General features: G+C 33.5%; 1 protein-coding gene across 5 annotated transcripts in view; it reads right to left on the bottom strand.

Annotated features, from left to right (window-relative positions):
- Window positions 1-14,821, bottom strand: part of VPS13C (vacuolar protein sorting 13 homolog C) — a 200,150-nt gene that overhangs the window by 76,922 nt on the left and 108,407 nt on the right. For all 5 annotated transcript variants that reach the window (XR_009264099.1, XR_009264100.1, XR_009264101.1 and 2 more), the window contains 7 exons: window positions 13,442-13,598; window positions 12,300-12,379; window positions 11,672-11,731; window positions 9,820-9,982; window positions 7,930-8,046; window positions 6,510-6,613; window positions 1,886-2,053 (listed from right to left, as the gene is read on the bottom strand). Coding sequence is in view for 2 of the 5 variants with exons in the window: in XM_058737530.1 (XP_058593513.1) it covers window positions 1,886-2,053; window positions 6,510-6,613; window positions 7,930-8,046; window positions 9,820-9,982; window positions 11,672-11,731; window positions 12,300-12,379; window positions 13,442-13,598 (849 nt within the window). In the remaining 3 variants the exon portion in view is untranslated. The remainder of the gene's footprint in view (window positions 1-1,885; window positions 2,054-6,509; window positions 6,614-7,929; window positions 8,047-9,819; window positions 9,983-11,671; window positions 11,732-12,299; window positions 12,380-13,441; window positions 13,599-14,821) is intronic.

Raw genomic sequence — 14,821 nt, 5'->3', positions numbered from 1 at the left:
GGGGCACTTGTACCCCAATGTTTATAGCAGCACTCTCAACAATAGCCAAATTATGGAAAGAGCCTAAATGTCCATCAACTGATGAATGGATAAAGAAATTGTGGTTTATATATACAATGGAATACTACGTGGCAATGAGAAAAAATGAAATATGGCCTTTTGTAGCAACGTGGATGGAACTGGAGAGTGTGATGCTAAGTGAAATAAGCCATACAGAGAAAGACAGATACCATATGGTTTCACTCTTATGTGGATCCTGAGAAACGTAACAGAAACCCATGGGGGAGGGGAAGGAAAAAAAAAAAAAGAGGTTAGAGTGGGAGAGAGCCAAAGCATAAGAGACTGTTAAAAAACTGAGAACAAACTGAGGGCTGATGGGGGGTGGGAGGGAGGGCAGGGTGGGTGATGGGTATTGAGGAGGGTACCTTTTGGGATGAGCACTGGGTGTTGTATGGAAACCAATTTGACAGTAAATTTCATATATTAAAAAATAAAAAAATAATAAAATATAAAAATTAAAAAAATTAAAAAAATAAAAAAATAAAAAGCATCTTCTTTAAAAAAGAAAAACTAAATAAAATAGTAAAACAAAAGAGAGGATATTTATGATTGTATATATGGAGACTGTCCAGAAAGACACACTCTAAAATATTAACAACTATTACCTATAGAAACAAGAGTCTTTTAACTTTCATTTTATGTATTTCAGAATTATCTGTTTTTTTATGAGAAATTTTTGTTGGCAATTCTTTTTTAAGTCTCCCTTTACTCATGAGTGTTTGTCACTTTAAATTCAAATGTAAATAGGGGTACCAGGGTGACTCAGTAGGTTAAACATCTGATGCTTGATTTCTGCTCAGGTCATGATCTCACAGTCAGTGAGACAGAGCCCTGCATAGAGCTCTGTGCTGACAGCACGGAGTCTGCTTGGGATTCTCTCTCCCTCTCTCTCTGCCCCTGCCCCCACTCAAAATAAATAAGTAAACTTAAAAAATAAATAAATAAAATAAATTCAAATGTAAGTAAAAGGACAGCAATTTACTTCTCCCACAGAGGTTCGATTTTGTACCTCTAGGGCACAGGAAAAAAAGTTTATTGTTAGAAACTAAGAAATGCCAGCTTATTTCTGAAGTTTTTTTTTCTGAGTGTACTCAGGCATAAGCAAAGATGCTTAAGGGTCTATAAACTTGCAATCATTAGCAAGAGTCCAAATTACTTCATTTAAAGTAAGATGCATTTCATCTCAATTTCAACTAAAAACATATTTTTCCCAATGAAGAAAAGATGACTTTTAGAAGCAATATTCTTGAAGCTAATAATATAAAGTGAATTAAATTGCCCCTTCTTTTTTAATTACCTTCCAGAAGAATAAAACATGATGGTGTAGGTAGAAATCCATGACTAAAAGCCCTAAATAATAGTCTTGCTAAGAGGCATAGGCAGATTTAAACTCTTCAGCCCATGACATTTACATGGAAATAATAATTAAAAGAAAATAATTTTATAGACTTTTTGATTACAATTATATTCAAAAGTTGTAAATTCCAATACTAGTCCTTCATAAGCCTGAGAAGCTCCTAAAAAAATTCTTGTAGCTAAATATCTTTAAGGGTGTTTCATAAAACAACACTGAAAATACCTAAAGTAAAACAACAAAAAGTACTTTTAAATTATAGAACTATGGAAATGTGAAAGAATGAGAATAACAAAAATTCATTTGGGTATCTATCACATAAAGGATTTCCTTCACTATAATATTCTGTTCAGCATTTCAGTATTTACCACATAGCCCTGTTAGTAAAGATTTTGACTACCTAGTTACAGATGTATAGGCAAAGATATTTAGACCTCAATGAGAAATAAATATATTTTAAAACAAACTTACCAAAAGAGACATGAAGAATTTATGAACGTAAACAATTTGAATACAACCCACTTTGAGACTAAGTTTCCCATCTACTTTCGACATATCAGCATAGGCCTTTCCTTCTGTGGCACCTGGATAAAGAGTCATTTGGAACCTAAAGACTTCGTCTCCCAAAATAGAGACAGCCTAAAAGTATTAAATTAACTGGTTATTACATCAAAAGAGCTATATTATTTCAAAAGAGCTATATTATAAATAGCTTCCTTATTAAAAAATCCTTGATATATAAAGAAGCACTATTTAAATTCAACCTTCAATACATTATTAGCTAAAAATATCTTAATAAAACTTTTTCCTATTTCTACAAAAGTTGTTTTAACCAGTGGAAATAATCAATCATTTAATTGGTCAGACATGACTTACAAATCATCTAATCTACTATACACAATGTGAAAGCATACAATAACCATATTCATGCTCAATCCTTAACAAAGTGCCTAACACATGACAATTAATAAACACATAATGAACAAATGAGTAAAGGCATACCATACATAAAAATCAAAACTAAATAAATATCAATGCAGAGATTATCTTTCATTAAAATAATTTTTGATATTTACTTTTTAGTTTCTATTAATCTGTACATTCTAGTTTTTTGTGAAATAATTTATTAATTTTTGGTATAATTTGCATATATAAAATGCACTCATCTGAAGTGCATACTCTGAAAAATTTTGACAAATTTATACTACCCATGTATGTAACACCAAAACAAGATACAGAACACCTCATCACTCCAAGTTCTTTTGAGCTCCTCCCCTTTAGCCAAAACCTGATCCCTCCCCAAAACCCAGATCCAAGCAACCACTGATCTTCTTTCTCAGTCTTTTCTAGAGCTTCATGTAAGTGGACTCATACTATATGTTCTCTTCTATATCTGCCTTCTTTCATTAATTATGATGTTGAGATTCACCCGCATTACATGTATCAGCATCTTTCCCCCCTTTAGTGTTTTTTTCTTCAGATAGATATTCAGAAGTGAAAATGCTGTATCATATGAAGGAAAGTTCTTTTGTTAATTTTTGAGCCACCTCCGTACTATTTTCCATAGTGGCTGTACCAATTTACATTCCCAACCACAGGGCATGAGAGTTCCCTTTCCTCCACATCTTCACCAAAACTTATTATTTCTTGTCTATTTAATAAATGCGATTCTGACAGGTGTAAAGTGATATTTCATTGTGTTTTTGATTTGCATTTCTCTGGTGATTAGTGATACTGAGCACCTTTTCATGTGCCTGTTGGCAACTGGTATGTCTTCTTTGCAAAAATGCCTATTCAGATCCTCTGCCCAATTTTTAACCAGATTGATTGTTGTGTGTGTGTTATTGAGTTGTAGGAGTTCTTCATATATTTTTGATATTAACCACATGTCAGATATATGATTTGCAAACTTTTCTCCCATTCAGTAGGCTACTTTTTGGTATGGTGATGGTTTCTTTACCATACAGCTTTTTAGTGCCATGTAGTCACATTTAAAAATGTTTGCTTTTGTTACTTTTGCCTTTGGAGTCAGATCCAAGAAAACATCTTAGCTAAGACCAATGTCAGGAACCTTACCACCTCTTTCCTTCTAGGAGTATTATGGCTGCAGGTCTTAGATTCAAGTCTTTCATTGATTTTGTGTTAAATTTGTTATATGGTATAAAATAGTGATCCAGGGTCATGCTTTTTTGGGTGAGGGGGGGTTTTGGGGGGGAAGGGTAAAGGGAGGGGGGAGAAAGTGTGAGCGGGCGTTGTGAGGGGGTGGGTTGAGGGGGAGGGAGAAAGAGAAAGAGAGAGAGAGAGAGAGAAGGCTCCATGCCCTGCACAGAGATCAACACAGGGCTCAATCTCATGACTGTGAGATCATGATCTAAGCTGATACCAAGAGTCAAGGCTTAATTGACTGAGCTACCCAGGCACCCCCACTTTTGTGCTTTTATATACAACTGTCAAGTTTTATTGACAATTACATTTTTTGCACTATAGTGGTCCAACATCACTTACTGAAGACACTGTCCTTTCCCCATTGTATATTCTTACCTCCTTTGTTGAAAATTCACTTTATGTACAGGAGTTTATTTCTGGGCTTTCTAGTCTGTTCCATTTATCTATGTGCCTGTTTTGAGGCCAATACCATACTGTTTTGATTAATATAGTCTTTTAGAATAGTTTGAAATCAGGGAGCATGAGACCTCTGGTTTTGTTCTTTCTCAAGACTGTTTTGGGGGGTGCCTGGGTGGTTCAGTTGGTTGGGTGTCCAACTTCAGTTCAGGTCATGATCTCGCAGTGTGAATTCGAGCCCTGCATCAGGCTCTGTGCTGACAGCACGGAGCCTGAAGCCCCCCTTTCACTTCTGTGTCTCCCTCTCTCTGCCCCTTCCCCGTTCATGCTCTCTCTCTCTCTCTCTCTGAAAAATAAACAAACATTTAAAAAATTTAAAGAAAAAAAAGATTGTTTTGGCTGTTCTTTTGTGTTTTGATACAAGTTGAGAATTGTCCTAGTCCATGAAAGATGCCAGTGGAATTTTGATAGGAATTGCACTGAATTTATAGAATGCTTTGAGCACTGTGGACAATTTAACAATATAAATTACTTCAATCCATGAGCGTAAAATATGTTTCCATTCACCTGTGTCTTCTTCAATTTCTTTCAACAATGTTTTATAGTTTACAGTGTACAGGTCTTTCACCTACTTGGTTAAATGTATTTCTAGGTGTTTTTTTTTCTTCTAGATATTTTATTCTTTATGATGCAATTGTAAATGGGATTGTTTTCCTAAATTCTTTCTGATAGTTCATTATTGCTATATAGAAATGCAACAGATTTTTGTATGTTAATTTTGTATCTTGCAACTTTACTGAATTCACTTATTAGCTGTTAACAGTTTTTTTCATGGTTTGAGGACTTTCTTTAGTATTATATTTACATTCCTTTCTTATTTTCTTTTGTGTCTTTTGTATATTTACTGTAAGTTTTACTTTGTGGTTACCATGAGGTTCACATAAAACATCCTATGCAGATAACAGTCTGTTTTAGTTGACAACAACTAAAATTAGAATACACTCCCAAACTCCACATTTTCACTGTCTCCCCACATTTTATATTTTTGAGTCACATTTTACCCCCTTTTATCCTTTGAATCCATAAACAAATTATTGTAACCATAGTTATTTTTACTACCTTTGTCTATTAACTTTCATTCTAGCTTTAATAAGTGGTTAATCCACTCTTTACTATAGATTTACCTCCTCCAGTAAGATTTTTATTTTCATATGCTTTCTTGTTATTAATTAGCGCCATTTCTTTTCAGCTTAAAAAGTCCTTTTAACATTGTTATAAGCCCAGATAATGGTTACAAACTTCTTTAGCTTCTTGAGCTTTTGTTGGTCTGAGAAATTCTTTATCTCTCTTTCTATTCTGAATGATAACCTTGCTTGGTAGAGCCTTCCTGGTTAAAAGTTTTTTCCTTTCTGTTCTTTGACTATGTCATGACACTCCCTTCTGGCTTGGCAAAGTTTCTGCTGAAAATCTGCTGACTGCCTCATGTGGTTTTCCTTGTACATTAAGAAGTTCTTTTTCTCCTATAGTTCTTAAGATTCTCTTTAATTCTTGACAATTTAGTTAAAATTGGTGTCTTGGTGTTGTACTCTTTGGGTTCATCTTATTTGGAACTTTCTGTGATATTTCCTTTCCCAGTCTAGGGAAGTTTTCAGCCATTATTCCTTCAAATAAGTTTTCTGTCCCTTTCTCTGTCTCTTCTCCTTTGGGGATTCCTAGAATATGGGTATTATTCCACTGCATGTTTCTCATAGGTCTCTTATGTTATCTTTTTTTTTTTTAATTCTCTTTTTTGTTAGGCTGCTCTGTGTGGGTAAATTCCATTGCTTTGTCTTTTAGCTCACTGATCTGTTCTGCTTCATCCAGTCTGTTGCTGAGCCCCTCTGGTGTATATTTTAACTTAGTATATCCTTAGGCTGTATGACTTCCATTTGGTACTTTGTATATTTTATATCTCTGTTGAAGTTGTCATTCTAATGATCCATTCTTCTCCTGAGTTTGGTGAGCATCTTTATGACTATTACTTTGAACTTATTATCAGGAAAATTACTTATGTCCAATTCATTAAGCATTTTTTTTTTTTTTTTAGGTTTTGTCTTTGTCTTCATTTGGACATTTTCCTCTGCCTTCTCATCTTGCCTCATTCTCTATGTTTCTTTGTATTATGTGAAAGAGCTACCTCTCCCACTGGAGGAGTGGCCTTGAATAGGACATGACCTATGGGGCCCAGAAGCCCAATCCCACCTGGCCACCAGAGCCAGGCATCTACGGGGTGTCCTCTGTGTAGGCTGTGGGTGCCTGCAAGCTATGGCAGCAAGAGCACATCTCTGCCTCTCCCCACCGCCCCCATCTCGATGTGGCCATTTTATCTTCTGCTGTGAAGGTGCTGTTCATCTAGTTTTCAAAACTGTTTCAGAGGAAATTATCCCATTTGTAGCTGTAGAATTGGTATTGCCATGGGACAAGGTGAGTTCAGTATCTTCCCACCCTGCCATCTTGCACAGCCTCCTTTTCCTGAAACCTGTTTTTTAATTACCTTTTTGTGAATAGACAGCAAATCAACATTCGTAACTATTATATCCTTAAGTCTGGCAAACATATCGGTCTGCTTTGGCTTCACAGAAATAGAGGCATCCATTCCTATGGGAAATGTAACATTTATAAACTTTTCACCCAATCCTAGTGAACCAGTTCAAGTGGCATTTAATTAAGTTAAAAGATATACTACCAAGATACAGAACGACTAAAATTACTATTAGACATATCAAAGGTATCAATTTCTATGTATGAGATGCCTAATAAAGATTACAGTATCTTTAAGTGCTATAGGTATCCCATACATAAAAGTTGTGGAAATTTTAAAGACAAAAAAAAAAAAAGAATTTCAAAGAGAAATAATCACAGGTCTCCAAACAAATATCCTGTGCATTTTCAAGATCACAAGTGGTCATTTAGGAAGACACACAGTATTTCTTCAATAGCTACCTCACAAGCATTTATTATGAATACTAATGCTCTGATAACTAAGTATATATGAATATAATTTGATGAATAAATACTGTCATAAAATCTATCTAAAACATAATCTAAGATTTCTCTCCAAAAAAATTTTGTTATTCTGATAATTTCTAACGGCACGATGATTTCCTAAACAGCTCCTCAGTAAAAGAGAAAGTCTGCAGCTAAGACCCAGTAATAAGCTCAAACTATTACCATGCTACCCATGAAATAGATACTTGGTAATATTTGTTGAATAGTACTTATTTTTTAATCTTTTCTCTAGTGTTTACTACGTACCACTTTTCTAACTATATACATATATAATCCTACAAATAATTATTATAACTATCACAACAATCCCATGAATAACTATTATAACTATCTCCATTTTACAGAAGAGAGAACTAAGATACAGAAAGGTTAATTTTCTCAAGGTCAGCCAATAAGTGTTACAGCCAAAATTTGAATGTTGGCAGACTGGTCTAAGAACCCATGGTATAATATCAATCTATCCTTTTATCAAGCTGATGATGGGTAAAGCCTACAAAATTTCTTTTAGATACTTCTATTTTGATGCTATATATGCACAAAGACAAGGGAAATAAAGACAATAACATTTTCTCAGTGAGGTGTTGTGATATTAATTTCTCAGTTTAAATTAACATTATATTATGCTGAAAATACAAACAGAACATAAGCAATTAAGCCTTAGATTTATTCTAAAATTTTAAAAATACACAAGAAATGTTTCATGTCAGCTATGAAGCATAACAAATTCACATCCAACATTTCAAAGCACATCTCTAAAAAGGTTGCAAAAATCTTCACTATAAGTAAACAAAACTATGACTCATGAGAAATCTACCATGCACAAGCTTACTCTTCCTGATGTGATGGTGCTGTTTCTATTTCTGAAGAAACAGAAATACCTACACCAAGGAATATCACGTACTTACCACGTACTCTAATATCTGCAATGTTACACTTCTGATCACAGATAAAGACATTAAATGCATTTAATTCAGCTATGACCTTTAAATCAAACACATCATCTTGAGAAGTATTGCTGGATGCTGAAAAGTAATACAAACCTTGTGATTAGCCAAGTGCACAGATGATATAACAGATAAAATAATGTAAAACTCAAAAAAAGTACATTATGAACTATGAAGAATCAAAAAGGCCTCCATTAAGATTCCATATAATTAACATGGATTTGACTCAATTTTCAAATGCCAATCAGACAAAAAGTAGCATGTTCCCTCGCAACTTAAGAATAAAGGCAACCTTTAAAGCACCTCAGAAGTACAATTTGCTAGAGGGAAATTTTCCCATAATTTTTCCTCTTAGAAAAAAGATAGTCCCTCTATATTAGAATTCTAGAATTCTATTGCTCCCAAATTTTTATTTTGTACTTGTTTTTACATCATATATTAGATCAAAGAACATTTCATAAAAATGCTGAAATAAAGAATAGTTAATAAAATACATATTAACTATAACACAATCCGTGTTCTTAACTATAGAACCAATTTCTCTAGATTGTATCCTATTTCTCCATGAAAAATCCTGAAATAAAATCTATGAGACATAAACATAAAAGGTTAAAGTTTAAAAAATAAAACATATAATATATGTGTGTGCATGTGTATAAGAATCATAAACAAATGAGTTCCCTTCATCTACTTTGGTCCAGGTCTTCACTGATAAATTTAGGAGATGTTTTTCTAGAGATGTGTCTTGCCTGAGGAAAATAGACCTTTTCCTATAATACTGTAAAAGTACAGACATCAGTCTTTAATCACCAAAGTGATAACAGGAATTTTTGTCCCGTAAGATGTAAATCAAACCACAAAAACTATATTCGAACCATAAAAATCAACTATAAAACTATAAAACATACTGGAAGACTGTTATTTTGGGCGAATAACTTTTGTAGTTTATTGAAATTAAACACTGCTTTTTCATTTATTCAACTGTGTGTGTATATGTATGCATTTATATAAATAAGTATTTCCACGGACATTAATATGACAAGTATATTAAAGACAAACTTTAACTCTAGTTTATAGCAAAAGTATTGCTCTGATGCCTGATTAAAAAAAAATCTGATCCTTATATTAGGTCCAATATTACTAAGAATTTAACACTTTAAAGATGTCAGTAATACAGATACTACTCAAACAGGTAATGGTCTGAAAATTAAATTACCAGATATCAGATACTCACATCATGTAATATGAAAGCAAAAATCATTAAAATGATACTTGGCTTAAAAACAGGCACATGTTCACTCTGGATATTTCATATTTAACTTATAGCACAAGCCATATGCTTGAGCAACATGTGTCCATATATGTATGTCATTTAAACTCAGTTTTTGTTAGAAACCAAAGTGAGTCTGTCTCTTCTGTAACATTCTTCCTCCTTTTGTGTCCTGCAAATCATTTAAAATTGTTCAGCGTCAGGTAGATTTATATGACTGATTGAAATGGGCCTTTGTACTTTGCATGATTGTATCACATTTTAATTTCTTCTGTTCTCACTTGCACTGAAGGCTACAGAAACATCAATACAAAGTACATACAACTTTATTTTATGTAAAAGATGGTGAAATCAAATATAAATACATGATTAATACTAAACATTTATTTTAAATCCCTTACTAAATTATTCTATACTACTGCAAGGATAAAATTTGCTTTTTCTTTTGAAACTATCCTAATCCGTCAGAGCAGCTATCACATTAAGTTGCTAAATATTAGTCTTAGCTTGAAAATATAAGTTATCACATGATTATTAAAAGTTCAGACAGAAAGAATCAGACCATGCTAAAAAGTTAATACCAGCTTTGACAACGATACTTCTGGACTCCCCCACAAGTGGTTTCAGCTCAGATTCCTTCTCAGTAGAGGAAGGTTCAGAGGATGGAACAGCAGATGATAAAAAATCCATGAAGGACAGTAAAGCTTCCAAATGAAGTACTAAGTCTAAGGATGAAAATGAAACCTAAGATAATGAACAATTAGAGAGGCAGATTTCAGATGTGGTGACATTTTTATGTTAAGCTTCAACATATACAAATAAGTATAGGTTGCAGAAGAGCTGATTTTAGAATAGTTCAATTAAGATCCTTTTTTTTTTAAGAAAAAACTCACTATTATAATGTTAATCTTAACCAGACAATAAACTAATACTTTGCCCCCTCTCATGCCCAACTGTAATTCTGACCTCAATTGGTGGGTTTAAAGTAAAGATACAGACCTTAATTCAATCACATTTCAGATGGGTCCAAGACAGACTATATAAGCACAAATGGACTGTAGGCAGTGTTTGCACTGAGTCATGCTTTAGCTTAGTCGTTAATTTTATTCTAATCATAAAGCCAATATATAATTCAAATGTTTAATGCTTCCATCAACACTAGGCCAAATAACCATGAAGAAAATTCCCTTAAAAAGTATATTATTGGGGCGCCTGGGTGGCTCAATCGGTGAAGTGTCCGACTTCAGCTTAAGTCATGATCTCACAGTCCATGGGTTAGAGCCCTGCGTCAGGCCCTGTGCTGGTAGTTCTGTGCCAGCAGTTTGGGGCCTGGAGCCTGCTTTAGATTCTGTGTGTGTGTGTGTGTGTGTGTGTGTGTGTCTCTCTCTGCCCCCTCCCCCATTCACACTCTCTCTCAAAAATAAACATTAAAAAATTTTTTTATAAAAAAAAAAGTATATTATTTGTTGGCAAGGATGTGGAGAAAGGGGAACCCTCTTACACTGTTGGTGGGAATGCAAACTGGTGCAGACACACTGGAAGGGAGTATGGAGCTTCTTCAAAAAATTAAAAATAGAACTACCCTACGATACAGCAATTGCACTACTAGGTATTTACCCAAAGGATACAAAAATACTGATTCAAAGGGATACATGCATCCCGATGTTTACAACAGCATTATCAACAATAGCCAAATTATGGAAAGAGACGAAATGTCCATCCACTGATAAATGGATAAAGAAGATGTGGTGTATATATATATACAATGGAATATTAACTCATCCATAAAAAAGAATGAAATCTTACCTTTGCCATGACACAGATGGAGCTAGAGAGTATTATGTTAAGTGAAGTAAGTCAGTAAGAGAAAGACAAATACCATATGATTTCACTCAGATGTAGAATTTAAGAAACAAAACAGATGAACATATGGGAAGAAAAAAAAAAGGAAAGCCAAGAAAGAGATTATTAAATATAGAGAACACACTGATGGTTACCAGAAGGGAGGTGACTGGGGGATGCGTTAAATGGATGATGGGGATTAAGGAAGTCAGGTGTGATGAGCACTGGGTGTTGTATGTAAGTGATGAATCACTAAACTCTGTACCTAAAACTAATATTACACTGTATGTTAAATGACCGTAATTTAAATAAAAACTTGAAAGAAAAATCGGGAAAAAGCATACTATTTTTGTACTCAACAAGTAATCATTAATTCATATCTGGAAAATAATATTTTAGGAAATTAAATCAACTTTTGTAAAAATTTTGTTTCAACTCTTTACCCATTTCTTTCATCTACAAGATTAGATCTATTATTATTGTCACCCTTGTTTTAATTTTAGACCTCACCATCTCACAAATGAAGACAGCTATAAAGCTAGATTTAATCATTAATATAAAAAGCCTTATAGTGAATTACAAAATATTTACCTTCAGTCTCTGTTTGGTATTTTCATGAATGGTTTTAAATTCTGGTCCATCACTGTCTGCCTAGAAAAGGTGGAAGATTAAACCACTGGGCCGAAAATACTAATAATTCAAACATTGAAATATATATACACACACACATACACACACATTGTACATACATACACATATATACATACATACATATATATATACATATATATATATTCTTCACTTTTCAAAGTATGCTATGAAAACACTATAAACATATTTCTTAATGGCAAATAGGTATGTGTGAAAAAACTTGACCACATAAACATTTCTCAAATTCTATAGAAGCAAAAACTCAAAATCCTTTTCCTACTTAGAGGCAAATGCTAAAAGTAGGGGAAATTCTAGCATATCTAGATTATAACAAACTTTGCTTTGGATAACCACAGAACTTTGTATACACTCACTTACTCAACAATATAAGGTTAACTCAAAAGGTTATTGATATCACCAGGACTGTCAGGTGCTTTTGCAAATTCACTATAATCAATGAGCTTTAGAATGAAAAAATTTAAGGGAGAAAACTGAAATATTAAATATGGGAGAACTACATAATTTCATGTATTTAAATATTTAAGAATCCTAGAAGGAAGCCAGGTACCTTGGTCAGTGACATTTTCAGCAGAGGTTCCTCAGTTACATTAGAAGAGTTAATAACATGAAGTGGCTCTCCTGCAGAGTCTAACAGAAAAAAAACCAAGGGCAGCTCCAGTCAGTCTTTCAAACATTTCAAATGTATTTTAAAACGGAGTACCCAGTTACACATATGTAAGTTTGTCAAAATTCATGGAATCATATACTAAAAAGTATACTGTATACTGATCATACCTCAATAAAAGTGCCTTTGAAACAAAAAAGACAAACACCATTAAAAAAAGTTAGAAACAAAACAAAACAGTAGCAGCCAATTACAGCTTTTGTAACATTTGGTAGTACTGGTATTATTCATTTGATCAAATCAGACTAAATTGAAGAACAAAGCTATAAAATACATAAACTATTCTCAATATGTTTGCTCTATTTAAAGTTACCCCATAGAGTGCCTATAAACTTTAAACACCTTTAGCAACTTTCAAAGTTGGCTTGATGCAATTTAAAAAGTGGATCTGAAAGGCTGAGGAAACTCACTGAACAACAACTTACTATTTACATGGGGGTAAGAAGTGAAACTAGAAAGTGATGTTAAATTTTTCCTCTATAATATTTCTGTATTGTTTAATTTGTTTTTTCAAAAGTATAGGTTAATGTCATTGAAAACAAAAAACACTGATGTAATTTAAAAAAAAATAAAAAGCAAACAGATTATTTTCTAGTAAATTAACTCACTTTTCATAAAGGGTCCCTGGGCTTTTACACATGGGTACTCTAACTGGGCTCTGATTTCCTAATACATCAGTTCTCACAGCAGAGTTGTAATGAAATGTTGCTTTTACAAGTATTAAAATGTTATGTATAGACATAGAAGATACACTTCATTTTTCTTTTTAGATATAATTCAACTTCATTCTAAATATATATATACACACACATACATATAAATGTATTTAGATACATTCTTACCTACTGGTAAACAACTACACAAAAAATAAATTTTTAAATATCAAATTCTTTTTTATCCATGTAATAAATTTAATCTAACTAAATAATCATGATGACATTAATAAATGTGCTTACTACTCACACAGAGGTAGAGGCCACTGCCTGTAACATGAATAATTTACACAGACTATACTTCACACTTACCAGTGAACTCAAAGCATCGCATACTAATTTTTTTTAGATAAGCTTTAGCAGTCAGGTCATAGGTTCTAACTTTAGCTTCCATTCCAAGCTGCAGGACATTTAGTTCATGTAAAGGTCTTCCTTTCTTTTCTGCTTTTTTCATCAGAGTAATCACAACCTAGAAAAGTCCCCAGTATCACCATTAACAAGCTCACTCATATATAATGAAGGTAAGTCAACAATTTCATAACCACTCAGAGTGGCATAATGAAAAAATTCACACGATGTAAATACGAGTACTTCCATTTGTGCCTAGAAACTGCCTCATGTGATTGACTTTGAAGGTACATTTACTTGTTCAGACTTCTGAAGCACTGCCACTATATTCTAGTGATTATCAAGGTAAAATTAACAACAACAAAAACAAAAAAAGTAGTTCTGCCTAATTCCCAGAAGTTCTATCTAGTCTGATGGATGGCCTTTCATCTGAAAGTCTGTAAGAAAAATGGCCAATTGTTACACTAATGCTAATGCAAGATTTCTCAAGCTTGACACCACTGACATTTTGGGCTGGATAATCCTTAGTAGTGAGGGAGGAGACCTGTGCACTGTAGGATGTTTAGCGATAACACTGGCCTCTCTCACTGGTTGTCAGTAGCTCCCTTTCCACCGATAGTGACAATCAAAAATGTCTTAAGACACTGTCAAGTATTGGCCTAGGGGAATGCAAATTGCCTCCCCCACTCTCCACGTCCTAAAGTGATGGAACTATAATAACATTTACTACAAATGATATTAAAGATGGTGTATGGGTTTTCTATCCACATTGTTAATGAGGCCCATTTGCAAAAAGAATGATTCATCTATCCATGTCTCAATTATTAAAGCTTCTATATCTTTAATAACACCAACATTAACCAGAAAACAGTAAAGTTTTAATAAGAAATTAGTTTCAAAGCATACATTTCAGATAAATATATAGAACTAATTTTTTTAAGTTTATTGTATTTAAGCCAGAAGAACATAGCCTCTACTATTAATGATGAAGGGATTTGGGAGGAACTTCTTGCAAGTCCCCCTGCCCCAGGGTAAGAGAAAGACTCTAATCTTCCTTAAAAGCTCATCTCAAATGTCACTTTCTCCAAAAATCTTCCCTGATACTCCAGACTACTTAGATGCCCCCTCCTTATTATCCACAGCCACAAGCCCCTCCTGCACATTTTTAATGGGAGCACTTAGAAAACTTTTAGTTGTTTTTTGTTTGTTTTTTTCATTAGAGTCTATGCCTTCTAACTCTATCCTCAGCACTTAGCACATGAAATGACTATTTGTTGAATGTGTGAATACAGAAGAGGAAAATCCGTTTCATCTCTCCTCAAGAATCTGCAGATGAAGCAGACA

This window comes from Neofelis nebulosa, chromosome 7 (assembly GCF_028018385.1).
Source record: "Neofelis nebulosa isolate mNeoNeb1 chromosome 7, mNeoNeb1.pri, whole genome shotgun sequence".
Classification (NCBI taxonomy): domain Eukaryota; kingdom Metazoa; phylum Chordata; class Mammalia; order Carnivora; family Felidae; genus Neofelis; species Neofelis nebulosa.
Note: the sequence above shows the minus strand (reverse complement) of the source record. Positions and strands in the feature narration are given on the sequence as shown.